This window comes from Dipteris shenzhenensis, chromosome 27, assembly GCF_047967505.1.
Source record: "Dipteris shenzhenensis isolate YYH24624 ecotype China chromosome 27, Dip_SZ_1.0, whole genome shotgun sequence".
Taxonomy (NCBI): domain Eukaryota; kingdom Viridiplantae; phylum Streptophyta; class Polypodiopsida; order Gleicheniales; family Dipteridaceae; genus Dipteris; species Dipteris shenzhenensis.
In genome coordinates this window covers 12,551,908-12,566,580 of record NC_141622.1, presented here as the reverse complement: position 1 = coordinate 12,566,580, position 14,673 = coordinate 12,551,908, and the positions used below count along the sequence as shown (strand labels likewise).

The following is a 14,673-nucleotide window of genomic DNA, read 5'->3' as shown; positions in this document are numbered from 1 at the left end:
AGGTCATAATGAAAAATGGTGCAACAAATGTTCACGAGGACAAGGAAGCACTGAAGATGAGTGTCGAACCAAGCATTGCAATTCTTGTAGCAAATTTGGGCATGACAAGTCTGAGTTTTGGTATAATGAAGTAGCCAAACGTCCGAAAGACATGTTATAGATAGTTTTTATGGAGAGAATCCTCATGGCTCGAGCCTCAACCCTAGCAATCTCCCCCTAAACAAGCTTTGTTTTTGCTACCTAGTGCACTTGAACGTATGGGATTTCTGGAAGTATTCTTTTTTTATGAAACAAGGCGGTCTTCCATGGAGATACACGAAGTTTTGTGCATAGTGTGGAATGAAGGAGATATAGCCCTTTGGGTCTGCCACCATGATGTAAAGCATTGGGTACCCCCACAAATGCTCAAAAGTGCCTACAAGCAATATGGGGCTTGAGACATAGCAAGTCAAGTGGCCCTCAATCAATCGCAGGTGGGGTACAACTCTCTAAGATGTACACTTCTCTCATTGAGAACCATGAGAAGCTATATGTGGATCACATGGCTTTGGTAATCCACTCCAAAGAAATCAAGTGTCTCTTCAAATTGTGGACGTTGTGCTCATAGAAGTGCATAAATAGGTGTGCGTCAAATGATAGACTATCAAAGAGCTTGCAGTACCCCTACTAGCATTAGATCCATCCCTTCAAAGGAAATTGCTTGATTGTAGTCCAAAAAATGTGAGACTATGGTCTAAGAATAAAGTCCTCCAAGGTCGATTACACACTTTAGAATAGATTGAAACAAGGAACAAAGGTACTAGAAACGAAGCTCCAGGACTTGAAGACGCACCAGGCAGCCCAGGCTAGAAGGCTGACAGACAGACTAGCCAAGTGTCAAGTGCCCCTCATGGTCATCCATGGCCATGCATCCATTTCATGGGTTCATCGCCAAAATTACTTGTCGATGCCCCTGTTCCAACTTTGAAAGTCCATGCCCATTCCTTGCATGCCTACTACTGCTAAGGGCCCAAGTGCCAGGTGTGCATACGATAACCTTGAGCCCCCTAGATTTATCCTTAGTCTACATATAAGCAAAGAGTATTAGAGAAGGAGCCTTGGCTCATAATGGCGTGTGTTTGCAAGGTGACAACAGTACGTGAAAGAGAAAGATGGTGAAATAAAGGAGGCTTCACCAGGGTAACTTGAGCCATGGATGTTGCCGTGAAGGAGAATCATTAAACAAGAGCATGGCAATAGGATTTAATGGCACAAGTATAGGGTAGCACACAATATGCAAATGATTTGACGTAGTTTTAATAGGGAGAGCAGGTAGTAATGTTAGAAAATGGTCGAATAAGAAAATGCTAGAAAGGTAAACGGTTAGGTTAGGACTTGATAGACTAGAAGGTTACATAGGGGGAGATAGGGTATGGGGGTTACACATAGTAATTATGAGGTTAAAAAAGGTTAGTGGTTCAAACAGTTTAAGGGGAACTTAGAGGTGATTAGGTTAGGGGGGTTGGTTAGGTCTAGAGGTTAGACTTAGGGAAACCAAAACCATTAATGCCAAGTAGGCCTAGAAGTAGCAAGATGCATTATTAGGATAATTGTAAATGAAGATGCAACCGCGGGGGAGAGTGAGTTAATTTTTGTAAACAAATAGGGCCAATTCAAAGCAAAGGGTTTTTTTAAGGGTTTATTAATATGTATATGGCATAAGTGATTTAATTATTTTAATGGTTGGCTTAGTATGTAGGGTAGATTTTTAATACATACATGAATACTCAGGAAAAGGATTATTGAGTCCTTAAAATTTATAATTATATATATATAATATAATATATTTAGTAACCATAGAAATATTAACTTTAATAAGGGAAACTTAATATAAATATAACTATAAACAAGGGGAATTCAATATAAATTCATAAGAAGGGGGGTGGGGGGTGTATGTGGGGTTGGGAAAAGAAAATTAAACATAGAAAGATCTCCATTAATAGGCTTGTAGAGGATAACAAACCATTAAATTGAATTAAATTAGAAAGGACACCACTAATAGACTTCAAATTAAATTAAAAAGTACCCCATCAATAAATAAAGGGAAAAAAATTATAGATGGAATGGCCTCCTCTAGCGATGGCAATCCGGATAAGGTTTCCCCCTCTAGCTATGGTAGTTCCGATAAGGATTCCCCCTCTAATGCCCCCAAAGGATCTTCTCGTTCCACTAGCCTCGATCCCATCAGTCTAGTCCCTGTCAATCTTGAGTCTCATTAGGTAGTCATCACTAGTGCTTTTGATACTAACATGCAGTAGCCAATTCATGATAAGAGTGACGCTCCCCCAGCCTTCACCCTCCATCTGGAAGAAAGCGACATTCTACAACTCCAAAAAGGAGGCAAGGTGTCCAACGCTCTTCGTAAACTTCTTGTGGAGTTCAAAACTAAGCCACCCAACAACTTTTTCAGTAGTGATCAGAACAAGGACAAGGCTCAAAGTCCTCAGTTTGTCGCCTTCATTGATCTTCACTCCAACGGTGCCCCCAAGCCCTTAGTGCAACAAGGCCTGAAAGGGAACACCGTGCCAAAGTTGCCAAAAAGCACCTATGCTGGTGCTATCAGTGGAGGTGGTAGGAGCCTCTTCAAGGCCCCATCGATGCCAAAACAATCTGCCTAGGAACAGCTTGCCTTATAGGCCAAGAGAATCTTCAATGAACCCTCACCCACAAGTGCAGAGCCAACAAAGCCACCTTCCTCCTCTAGTACAAACAATACAAAGGCTCTAGAGCCTAGCAAAGGTAAGCTCCCGACAGTCAAGGTTCACAATGGGTTGCTTAATGAAACAACAAAGTGGCTTTGTTCATGCACAATAGTAGGCTAAATTCACAGTCCCAGACCACCTGCATTATTTATTGAAGAATGGGTTCGCAACGTTTGGTCTTGCAAAGGTCTAGTAGTCACGACCATTCGTTTTCTCAAAAATGGATACATTGTGTTCATTTTCAAAAAGCCCCATATGGCCACATAAGTTGTTCAAAAAGGAACCTGGACGATTAGGAATCAACCCCTCTCAGTCCATCTTTGGGAACCTTCGTTTAATCTAGACTATCCTCCTCCCTCAAAAGCCTCTATCTGGGTTGAATTCCCTGACCTTCCACTCTCCCTTTTCCCTAAAATTGAGACCCTTTGTTCACCTGTGGGTCAATTCCTTGGAGTAGAACACAGAAGTTTATCAGCCCGAGAGGCAACCCCCAAGCTTGTATACTTATGGACCAAGCTATTCGACCCTTGATGGAGATGGCTCAAAACTGATTCAAAACGTTTTCTTCAAAAACATACCCAATTCTTGCTTCCTTTGTGTCATGGGAGTCCATTTTATCAAAGATTGCCCTGTGAGAAATAATCATAATAAGGAAATGAGTGTTACCAAAAAATGGATCAGGGCTACATAACGAGCAAGTATTTTACTTAAAGCCATTAAAAATCATGCAGATATTGCTAGATCTAAAAGATGCAACCAACTTGAGGAACAAATCAAGCACTTGGAGGAGGACGTGTCACCCCATTGCAGGAAAAGCTCAAAGCTTACAGAGACAAGTTGAGAATAGAATCACTCATTGAGGCAGCATAGCTCAAAGCTTACAGAGACAAGTTGAGAATAGAATCGGTCATTGAGGCAACACAATCCAAAATATACACAAGAGAATGGTGGGCAGGAAAAGGCGATTGGCCTAATGAAGATATGTTTCATAGCCTTAGGAAAAAGCAGGTTCAGGAATCGATTGAGTCTCTTTGACACGAGGACCGCTTAATCCATGACCTAGAAGAGATTGAAAAAATTATCACAGAGCATTTTCAGAGCATACTTGGGGACCCAAAGATCCTCATCACCACTGAGAAAAGCAGAGCGAGAGAAAAGTGCAGCATGGTCAGGAGGAAGATGGTGCAAAGGTTTGACTCCATCTTTTTGGATAGTGACCTTTCCCTGGAGGAAATAAAAGGTGCTATCACCTCTATGGCGAAAGGCAAAACCCCTGGCGAGGATGGTCTCCCAACTGAATTTAATCAAATGTTTTGAAACACAGTTGGTCTTTTGTAGATATTCTCCTCTGCTAGGCTAGAGCTAAGGTAGAAGTAAATGGATCAATTTCCCCCTCATTCTCCCTTAAAAGATCCACCAGGCAAGGGTGCCCCTTAGCCCCACTCCTTTTTGCCATTGCGGCGGCTGATGCACTAGGGTGGCTTATCAAGGATGAAGAAAACAATGGGAACATCAGAGGGATTCAGGTTAGTAATGGGATGCAAGTAGTATGCCAACAGTTCATAGACAACACTAATCTCACCTTGCATAACGATGACAGATCAATTGAAAGCATCCTAAAGTGCTTGACCATTTTCTGCACAGCGTTGAGATCCAGAATCAACCATGAAAAAACAGGAGTCTTTGGCACTAAATCTGCTCCCCCCCAAACTATCCTTAACAAGGGGTGTAAGGTCCTTAAAGAGGGAGAGGGTTTTTGACTTCTCAGGATTCCCATGGGCTTTAGCTGTTCACTCAAGGACAGGAGGGATTGGGTAATGGATAGTTTAAGAGACAAGATTAATAGGTGGCAAGGCCTTCAACTGCTAGCCACCAGGAGGAAATGAATTCTCAATCACTACACTTACCCTTCCACCTTGTATTTTATAGCATGCTAGTTCATGTCAGAAAAGCACTTTAACCAACTCAAGTGGCTTTTTCGCACCTTCTTGTGGGGAGGTTCCCTTGATCATAATAAAAGCTCTAAGGTAAGATGAAATTTATGTACACTTCCCAAATCTGAAGGGGGTCTAGGGATGGTAGATATTGAAAAATCCTCAGTATGCTTTATGGTTCAATGGATCTTAAAAGCCTATCAAGAGCCCAAATTAGTTTGGGCCACTCTGATCTTAAAGAATCTGGGGAAAGTCAAACTGGAACGGTGCAGACACTGGAAAGATCTACATCCTTTTTGGTCAAGAATCTTGCATAGCGAAAGGCTCTGAACTGTGGAAAGGTATGTGGAAAGCCTAGGAAATTATGAGACTGTATATTAAGTGGAAGGGATTTTCAAGGAAAACAAGCACTTTTAGCAATTAGGATTCTATTTGGTTTTTGGTTATCTACAGCTTGAACCCGCAAAGAGAAGACCAACTAGACAAGAGAGGGATCAAGGACTGGGGGGCCATGCATACAACGTATATACATATGTTCCATATTATGTATATGAAGGATGACCATTGCAATAACCCATACTTCTATAGAAAGTACATGAAAATCTCAATGATAGTAGCTATTGCAACATATTTATGACAAAAACCTTCAAAACATAATCCCTCTAACCAATACATGTCACAAGTGCAAGTCCCTCCCTCCCCCTAGGGAAACCATCAAATAAAATTCTCCATTATAGGGCAAACAGACCTAGCTAGCTCGGTATGTTAGGGCTTGGAGTTTAGCTAGGAGGTCCTAGGTTTCTCTATCCCCATCTTACATTAACATTAAGAGACACATTAAAGGTACTGGAAATGGCACATTAGCAGTCCCATGACCAACACATGATAAGAATGGCAACCCTACACTTGCATAGAACATGGAAATGGGACACATTTCATGTGGTTGCATCAATTGGAGACCATGTATTGGCACCAACCATCACCTAGAAGGACACGTGGAAACCCACTTGGCAAGAAGGACCACATCATCAAAAAGGTCACATTATCAACACTCATGAAATAGGACCTAGTTGTAGGAAAAGCATCACTAAAAATATAAAAACTACATTGATGAGGGCTATCATTAAATACTAAATAGAGCCTATGTATGCCTAGTTGTGTTTCAAGAAAATGGGTTTAATAAATTTCCATATGGCATGTAATATTTAGTCAATTTCACAACAAAGGCAATATAGTTCTGTTTGGACTTATGTTGATGAATACTTATTATAGTAAAAGAACTTGAATAAAGCCTTTGATTTGAAAGAACAAAACCAAGATTTCCTTAAGAAATTTATAATGGAGGAATGTAAACTCATGAAAAAACCAATGAATCTAGGTGCTAAATTATCAAAAAGTGAGGATATGTTGATGAATACTCATTATAGTTAAAAACACTAAATAAAGCCTTTGATTTGAAAGACCAAAACAGAGCTTTCCTTAAGAAATTTATAACGGAGAAATGTAAGCTTGTGAAAACATTGATGGATCTAGGTGCTAAATTATCAAAAAGTGAGGATAGTCATGGAATAGATGGGCCCCAATACATGCAATAGCTTGATATATTTAACCACCGCTAGCCTAGTCATAGGCTTTTTAGTTAATGATGTGCAACAATATATGGCACAAAATGCCTTTGGAAAGATTTACGAAAAATTTAGTATACACAAATAGTCATAGGTTAGGATGCCTAGATCATAAAAGGTGTAATTGCAAATATTCTTTTGCATTGAATTGATAAATTGGAGTAGCAATAATCAATGTAGCACTGGATGGTTTCGTCCATGAAAGCTCATTACAAATAAATCCCAAATGCAACCACTAAGCCTGCCCAGTTATACAGAACCTTAACTTATATAAGCTTTAATATTGAAAGAGGCTATCTAAAGACCATATATTTCTTATTTGTACTAAAGATATAAAAATTCATGCAATTGCAAATGCAACCATTTAGCCTACCGAGTTATAGAGAACCTTAACTTATATGTTAACAGACAACCAGGCTATCTACCTTGTGACACTACGCTATTAAAAATAAAAAGAAAACAGGTCGGGTTAAGAAGAAAAGAGATAGATATTGTTAAGGTAGGCCTCACAAGATCAATTGTTTAATACAAGATACATAGAAAGGCTTATGTGGGTAAGAGATTTGTCAATGATGCTTCATTCTTGCACCTAATTTACTCGACAATCACTTCAATATATTCATATTCCAATAAGGAGTTAAGGACAAACTAGTCAATGGAATCGATAACATGATAGTAGACTTCAAGTAATAAATATAAGAATGATATTAGAGAGGATGATAACTATCGTGTATGTAAAAAGGCATATGACAATCGATGTTACTAAAAGTGTATAAAAAAATCTTTTTGGCATCTACTTGATATAGTATTGGACTATAAATGATGTTGCAAAGAAATGTTTGCTAGATAAGAGTGAGGACATCCTTTATGTACACGAGGTCGCACTCATGTGATCCATCCTAACAAAACTAAAAGCATTAACCTTGCGGGTGGGACATTGATCAATAATGGCATTTATAGTTTACTATGAAACCATTCTCTTGTACCAATAGATATTGCATGGAAACCAAATATCAAATTTCATTTAATTCAATGCCAACTTTTAATTATGAAGGTAATGTCGACAAGTAAATTCATTTTATTTTGGATGATGATTTTGACAACTAAATTTAATTATAAATGTAGATATTAACAAGTAGATTTAATACATTTTGAATGATAAGTACAAACTATTCAATGGCAAAGGTTTCCTTAAGGAAGTTAAGTTACCCGTAAAAGTGAAGCCATATCCTTCATCCTTAGGGAAATTAAATAAAGCTTTGGCTTTTACAAAAGAAAGATGACATTAACCTTGAGCACGTTGGTACAACTAATCTAGAGAAAGGATTCACATCTTAAATTTTTTTATGATAAAGCCTTGTTAGAACATATAACCTATTTATATTTTTGGCTAAAAGATACTAACCTATTCAATAGCCGTAGATTTCTACTGAGACAACCAATACAATCATAATTGACGATGAAAAATACCTATCAATGTCTCATCCTATATATACGGCGCTATTTTTCTTACCTTAACCCATCATTGTAGCCATTTTGGGAAAGAAAAAGAAGGATGGAGGAAAGATAGACATGTCAATCATAATTGACAATGACAAATGCCTAGCAATGTCTCATCCTAGATATACTAGATATACGGTGCTATTTTTCTTACCTTAACCCATCATTATGGGCAAGAAAAAGGAGGGTGGAGGATTGAGGGGAAGGCAAAGATGCCATAGTTGAAGAGGAAGTTTAGAAAGGTTTAGGGATAACAAAAAACTTTTGGTACTAATAGGTAATAGGTTGAAGCCTTTGAGATGGTCCATGTAAGTGAGAGGGGGAGAGAGAGAGAGAGAGAGAGAGAGTCAATTTACAAGGGGAGTGTGTGTGTGTGTGAGAGAGAGAGAGAGAGAGAGAGAGAGAGTGTCACGGAATGCTTGTGATTCAGTGGGGGGTGGGCCGCTTGTTAAGGGAAGGTCATACGAGGGCTATTGGCCATGTCAGCAATCGCTTTTTTTCCCACGTAAGCAGGGTCTGACGTCCACGCGCCGTGCGCTAATTGAGGCGACCCCTGCCACAAACTCCTCCCTGCGTTTGGGCTTTCATTGGATCTTCGTCTTCACTCTCCAGCATTGCACCTGCTCATCAGAGCTTTTTGCTCATCACTCTGGCAAGCTCTCTGCTTAGCCCTTCTCCCTCCTCCCTTGGATTTCCCCATGACTTAGCTTCCTCTCGCATCTTCACTTTGCCTCCCCGCATCATGGCTTCCTCCGAACCCGATGAACCCTCCACCACCACCACCCTCCCTTCTCCTCCTTCCTTCCGATTCGAGAACAATATGTCCACTCAAAGCCTCCTCAGTGCCGGTGGTTCAGGTGCTCTTCCTTCTGTTCCCTCACTCCGTAGTTGACTCCAGGACCCATCTTTTGCTTTTACGTCAATTTGATTTTTTCCTGGCTTAGTGACATTTTCTCAACCCCTCTCTCAGCTTGCTTTCTCTGCATTACTTGTCGATCTGCCATCCAATCCCTTCCCCACTCTGATCGCTTACTCAAGCTCGATGCCCTTCACTGTAGCATTGCAAGTTTCTTAGGTTTTTTGAAAATAGACTCACTTTTTCTCTTGGGATTGCTTTTGTGACGTGACTATCGTGACTATACTATACCTCAGCCAGATGATGGTTGCTCCCCTCCCCCCCAAACACCTCAGCAACCCCCCCTCTTCTCCTGTGCCAAAAAAGAAAACAAAAAGCAATTGTAGTGGTTAGTTTGTTGCTACACATGACTTCCTATGCGTTAGATTCTCAATCCTTCATTTGAATGGGAGTGCCTCGCATGCAGACCGTGATGTCAATATGTCTTGTGGATTGTGTAGGTTATGAAAGCCAATATGGAAGCTTGTTTGGAAGCCGCTTCAGTCTCACAGATGGATCAGGGATCTTCGTATCATCTCTGGCTTTGACCATACTTATCTCAGCTATAGCCATTGTGGGCATTGTTCTCGTGACAGTCATCATCACCCTTGCTGTGATGTTGTCATCCTGTGAACACAATCAGGAATCGGCACTGAACGTACAAAAGCCAATGGTTACAAATTATTGTTCTAGCTTCCAACTGAATGCAGAGCTAAATAATCTTCAAGGATGGACGGTTCCTTTACGTTGCCAAAGCCACGTTTCTGATTATGTTCGTGGGGGCCAGTATCTCAGGGACTTTGAAGCAGCAGTTGAATCAGCAAAACAATATTTCAGGACTTTGGCATTAGGCGACAACGGAAAATATGCCGTAGTTTTGGACGTTGATGAAACAGCTCTATCTAATTTACCTTACTATTGGGATCATCATGACAAGTACTTTTCTTTCCACCTTCCTCTTCCATGGCCCAGCACTCACCTTCCATAATGCAGGAAAGGAAGAAAGAACAATGGGAATAATAGAATTGTTAAGAAGAAATAGAAATTGGGAGATGTGAAGTTGAGAGGCTCCATAAAGACTTTGGGACTTGATTAGCTTCCCAAGATAGGGATGCACACGTATCTTGTCTCTTGCTAAAAAACGTAATATATGTCGTCCAACGTTTGGGATAATTTCATACACTCCTGGTCTGGTACTCTAGTGAACCCATATCATATGGGAATAGAGCTGGAGTCGTAGTCCATAGTTACAAAGAAACACATTTCTTATTTTTTGAAACGTTTCAAACGTTTTCCAACGTTTGGACTTTTGAAACACGTTTTTTTTTGCATGCAAATTTGTGCAAATTTATGTGGGACAATATTCATATTGCTTTGGAGTTTATGGTTTATGCAAAGCTCAATATTCATATTGCTTTGGAGTTTATGGTTTATGCTTATGGGGGGTCCCATACCCTGAGGCCTAGCCATGTGTAACCTCCTCCACACCCCAACAGAGCCGGCGGGGTGTGGAGGGTCTCAAGCCACCCCATTATATTCAATGAGGCTTCTTTACCGCATGTGAGAATGATGCATGTTTGCGTCTTTTTAGCCCACACCATTAGGCCACTACACCTCCAACACCTCCCTTGGACGGAACCTGAGGTCAGGCCACTCAGAGAGCAACGTACCATCATCACTAGTAACTGCTACAAGGAGTGCCACAAGAGACATCCCACTCTGCATGCACAGGTCGTCAATTAGTTCTATGTGCTGTTTTTTGTGGGTGGGTCGTTTGTTTAATAGAGCCTTGTTGCAATATTATGTTGGGGCTGGGTGCCTTGTGGCACAAAGCCCTTAGAATCACATTGCTTATGGGGGTCGTAGGCCCTATGGTCTAGCCACATGTAACCTCCTTCCTACCCGAAAAGAGCCGGCGACGAAATATGGAGGAGGGTCTCACGCTACTCGATTATATTCAAGGACCCAATTATGCACACTCACAGACTGGCTGACCTTCTACTTGCTCCAACTGCTGTTTGTGCCGACCTGCCACATCAGCGTGCTGACCTAATAGGCTTGATGTCAGCCGTTGAGCCCGTTCCTGCACCTGCACCATTCTGCAGGCTGCCGTACAGCCTATACAGCTGCTGATTGTATATCAGGTCTACTATTGTTCCTGTGGGCCAGCAAGGGGTGCAGATGCCCATCACCAAACAGCCAGAGAAGATGATGTTTCTCAGCCATCTAACAGACAGATGCCCTTGACACAAACAGCCAGAGAAGATCATGTTTCTCAGCCGACCAAAGCTTCACGCAGATTGGCGACTTAATCTTGTTGCCATGTGCCTCATCTGCACTCCTTGAGTCAATTCACCACATGGAATCAAGCTTCCATGCTGCTACGAGCCAGCACCCTTAAAAAAAAGTAAAGAAAGCCTACTTTAGTCGAGAGAGCAATCGGAGATGTGCTGTCCATGATAGGGGCTTGGATCTTAAAATAGGGTAATCTTGAAAAGCCAATGCTTTCAATAAATAAAGGGCCTTTTCTAAAATAGGTGATATCTTTTAGGGTAGGGTTCCTTTGACCAAGAACCCACAGCCTAAAAGCTAGGAGCTTCTAGGATAGGCAGCCCATGGACAAGAAAAGCCACTGCTTTTCTGTTAAAAGCTGCATGCCTCAAAACAAGCAAATCCATTGGCCTTTTTCCCTTAGCTCTAGAGCCCCTTTTGGGATCGATGCTATCAAAGGAAAAGCTCCCTTAAAGAAGGATGCATTATTTTTAGTTTGGACCAGCTTCCAAGCCGATTCTCTGTTCAAAATAAAACAGCCGCTTGTTCAATCCTTTCCTTGCCTAGATTATCGCAAAGACTGGCAGATAAGGTACTGGTGGGATAGATAAGGTGACCTAAGACACCACATGCTAATTGTGGACAGTTCTGCTGTCAACCAGCATTCGACCAGCACCCATCAGCTTTGGCTAAGGCTTCAGTGATTCACCCAAGTCAGCTACCTGATCAGCCCTTGGGCTGATCGTGGCATTTCAGCCCCAGCTTGGGCAATCGTCAATATGCTGCCAGCTGATCAGCTCTCAGGCTGATTGCAGCAGCTCATCCTCCTTCTCATAGGTGAAATCCTGTGCAGAATTCTTTGTCAACACATAGCTCTTGCCATGCAAAAACTAAACGTTGGCAATCATCAAATTATTTTGTTAAGAATCTGTTGACCTGCCAAACCACAGCAAATAATTATAACCATCAGGTAACCATATCCCTAAGGGGTGAGCTAACCAGCTCTCCTCTCAGCCTCAGGATCGTTATTTTCGAACCACCGGACCTTGCGGTCTAGACCACCAAGGAAACTAGTCCACTTGAAGGTCCCATACGGCATACCCCTTACACTAAGCTAATATTCCTTGCCATGTCCTTAGGAAACACCTCTTCCGTGGGGACATCCCAAATACTGAGCGCTTGGCTCGTATTTATAAGCCCAGCTTTGGCTTTTATTGGTGCCTCACTCCAGCGATAGAAGCCATCCCCCAAATAGCCTGCTTTTCCTAAGCCTAGTTTTTCTTAGATTAGCCTTGGCTTTCTTGGAACAGCTCTATCCATAGGATCTAAACCTCATCCTTGCTAGCTCCGGTCTCAACCTTAGGTCTATTCGGACCCCTCAACAGATTGCATTATAACCCTTGACTGATATTAGTACTGATTAGCCTAGTCTCACCCATTGCTAGCATTGGGTTCGACTATTCCTAAACCCTAGGTCTATTCAGATCTTGGATACATCTGGCCTTAATCCTAGATCATCCAATCATGGTTAATCCCTTAGTAGTACCAATAGGGATGTAACAGGTCAATTATTTCACAGTAAGCGTAAGCATGCATTTGTACAATCGGCTATTACTACAAGGGAGACATTGAACATGAAAAGAACCATCACTTTTTTATTTGCATTTAACTAGAGAGTTTTGCAACTCAAACTGACTGCCACTTAGCGTGATTGTCTCCTAGAAACACGCAAGAGATGTTTTCTTTTTATTCTTCAAGCGGCACACTATCCACAGATCACGTAGTGGTGAGGTTAAGTAAGTGACCTTTGGAATCATTAATTCCCTAGAATCTCTCTCGAGGTCACGATTATTATCAATGCATTTATGAGAGGATTGATGATAAGAAGCTCGCTTCCATAATTTTGAGTCAAGTCTATTATGTGTCAGAAACTTGTTTACAGCTGAACTTTTTCAGGCTGCAATGAGCTCGAGGGTGAGCATCTTCATATTGCTCGTTCTCCCAAAGAACATATGATAATGCTTGGTTGTTAAGACACAGGTGCTAGCAAACTGAAAGAGGGGTTGTTCACAGTCTTTCAAGCAGTCCTTTCAAGGTGAAGGGAAATGACACTATCCTTGTCTTGGCTTCACATGAAGAATTTGTGACTGGAATGAATTTAAGGTTTTCAACCTTATGATTGACAATTGAAAGTGCACTATATGTTGTGTTTTTAGAGGATGAGTTGGGGCACGTTCTGGGATTTATCTGACTGGGATGAGTTTAAATGTGTTAAAAAAGACTTTACATTCAGTTGCAGCCATGGGTGATGATTGTAACCATGTCCACGTCACAGAAGATAGATGCAACATCCAAGATCTCAGCTTGAAGACTATTCAAGGAGAGTGATAGGCTACACTTTTTCTCTTAGCAATGGCAATATCTCTTGGGTGAGAAAGAAATAGAACAGCCTCGCTCTCTCCTCCACTGAGGCTGAGTATATAGCAGTGACTGTAGGATTGTGAAGACATATGGCTTTAGAGCTTGCCTGGTGATCTTAAGATAACATGGCAAACTTCAGCTCCTTATGGTTGTGATGATCAGTCTTGTGTTACTTTGGCCAACGATCTTGTGATATTGCTAGAACCAAGCAGAAACTAAGGCAAACTCTAGCTTCTCGTGGTGGTTGTGATAATCAGTCTTGCGTTACTTTGGCCAAGAATCTTGTGAGATTGCTAGAACCAAGCAGAACCTAACATCCGGCCGTCGAGGAGAAAATGAACGATGGGCAGGGGGCTATTAGCATAGCTTGTAACACCTAATGTGCTTTGAAGAGAAAAATGAAGTGTGAATTGTGATACTCTATTGATGTCCTTGGGAGGGTTAGAAAAGTAGAGGGAGGTTGCTTGCTTGAGGCCAACACTCCTACACAGCAGAAGATTCACCCAAACTCACAAGATACTTAATAGAACACAGCTGAAACATGTGCTTACTTAGATGTAAAGAGGGCAACAAAAGAACTTCGATGTACAGCCAAAACAGAATAGATATATTTGGTAAATCTCAAGTACAAAAAACCTTTGCCAACATATGTAACAACACCTCCCTGAGGCCAAAACAAGGCTCTGTTTTGCTGCACCCTTTGAAGGAAACTCCTCCTCTTCTGCCATGTGCCTCGCTGTAGCTGCTCAAGTTTGAGCACTCCTGCAAGGGTATGCTCCAATATGTACTGCAAACAAAGCTCCATTTGCTGCAACCCTTATGCTCCCCCACTGTGAGTAGATCTATCCCTGGGCGAACTGCAGATGTTTGGACTTCTGCTCCTGCAAGGACACTCCGTGTATGTCGTACTGTTGATGTCGATTGCTAGGTGCACTGCTGCACTCCTGCCCTCCACTATGTCTCCAGCAGATCTTTGGTTTGCAGGAATGACTTGAATGCCTTCATGGGAGGCCTTTATATAGGCCTGGAACTGGCCAAACAGTCTTGTCACCAGACTTGGTCTGCCCCTGCTGCCGACCTGGACAGTCTTCTGCCCCGACTGAGTCTGCTCCTGGTGGCCTGACTTGGTCTGCTGTGCATTACCTGTTGCAGACACAACTTGGTCTGCTGTCCTGCCAACTGGGGGCCAGGCCTAAAAATGGGCCCAGCCCCCCATTGTATGCTGCTCCTGCACCAGTTCCAAGGCCTCATCGATGGTGACATGGCCGGGACTGCTCCAGCCTCCC

The 14,673-nt window shown here is 41.9% G+C and overlaps 1 protein-coding gene across 1 annotated transcript in view; it reads left to right on the top strand.

Annotated features, from left to right (window-relative positions):
- Window positions 1-8,337: 8,337 nt before the first annotated feature.
- LOC147883873 (acid phosphatase 1-like) overlaps window positions 8,338-14,673 on the top strand; it is a 30,145-nt gene continuing 23,809 nt past the window's right edge. The window contains exons 1-2 of the mRNA XM_087398992.1: window positions 8,338-8,657; window positions 9,157-9,631. Coding sequence (XP_087255118.1) covers window positions 8,543-8,657; window positions 9,157-9,631 — 590 coding nt within the window. The 5' untranslated portion in view covers window positions 8,338-8,542. The remainder of the gene's footprint in view (window positions 8,658-9,156; window positions 9,632-14,673) is intronic.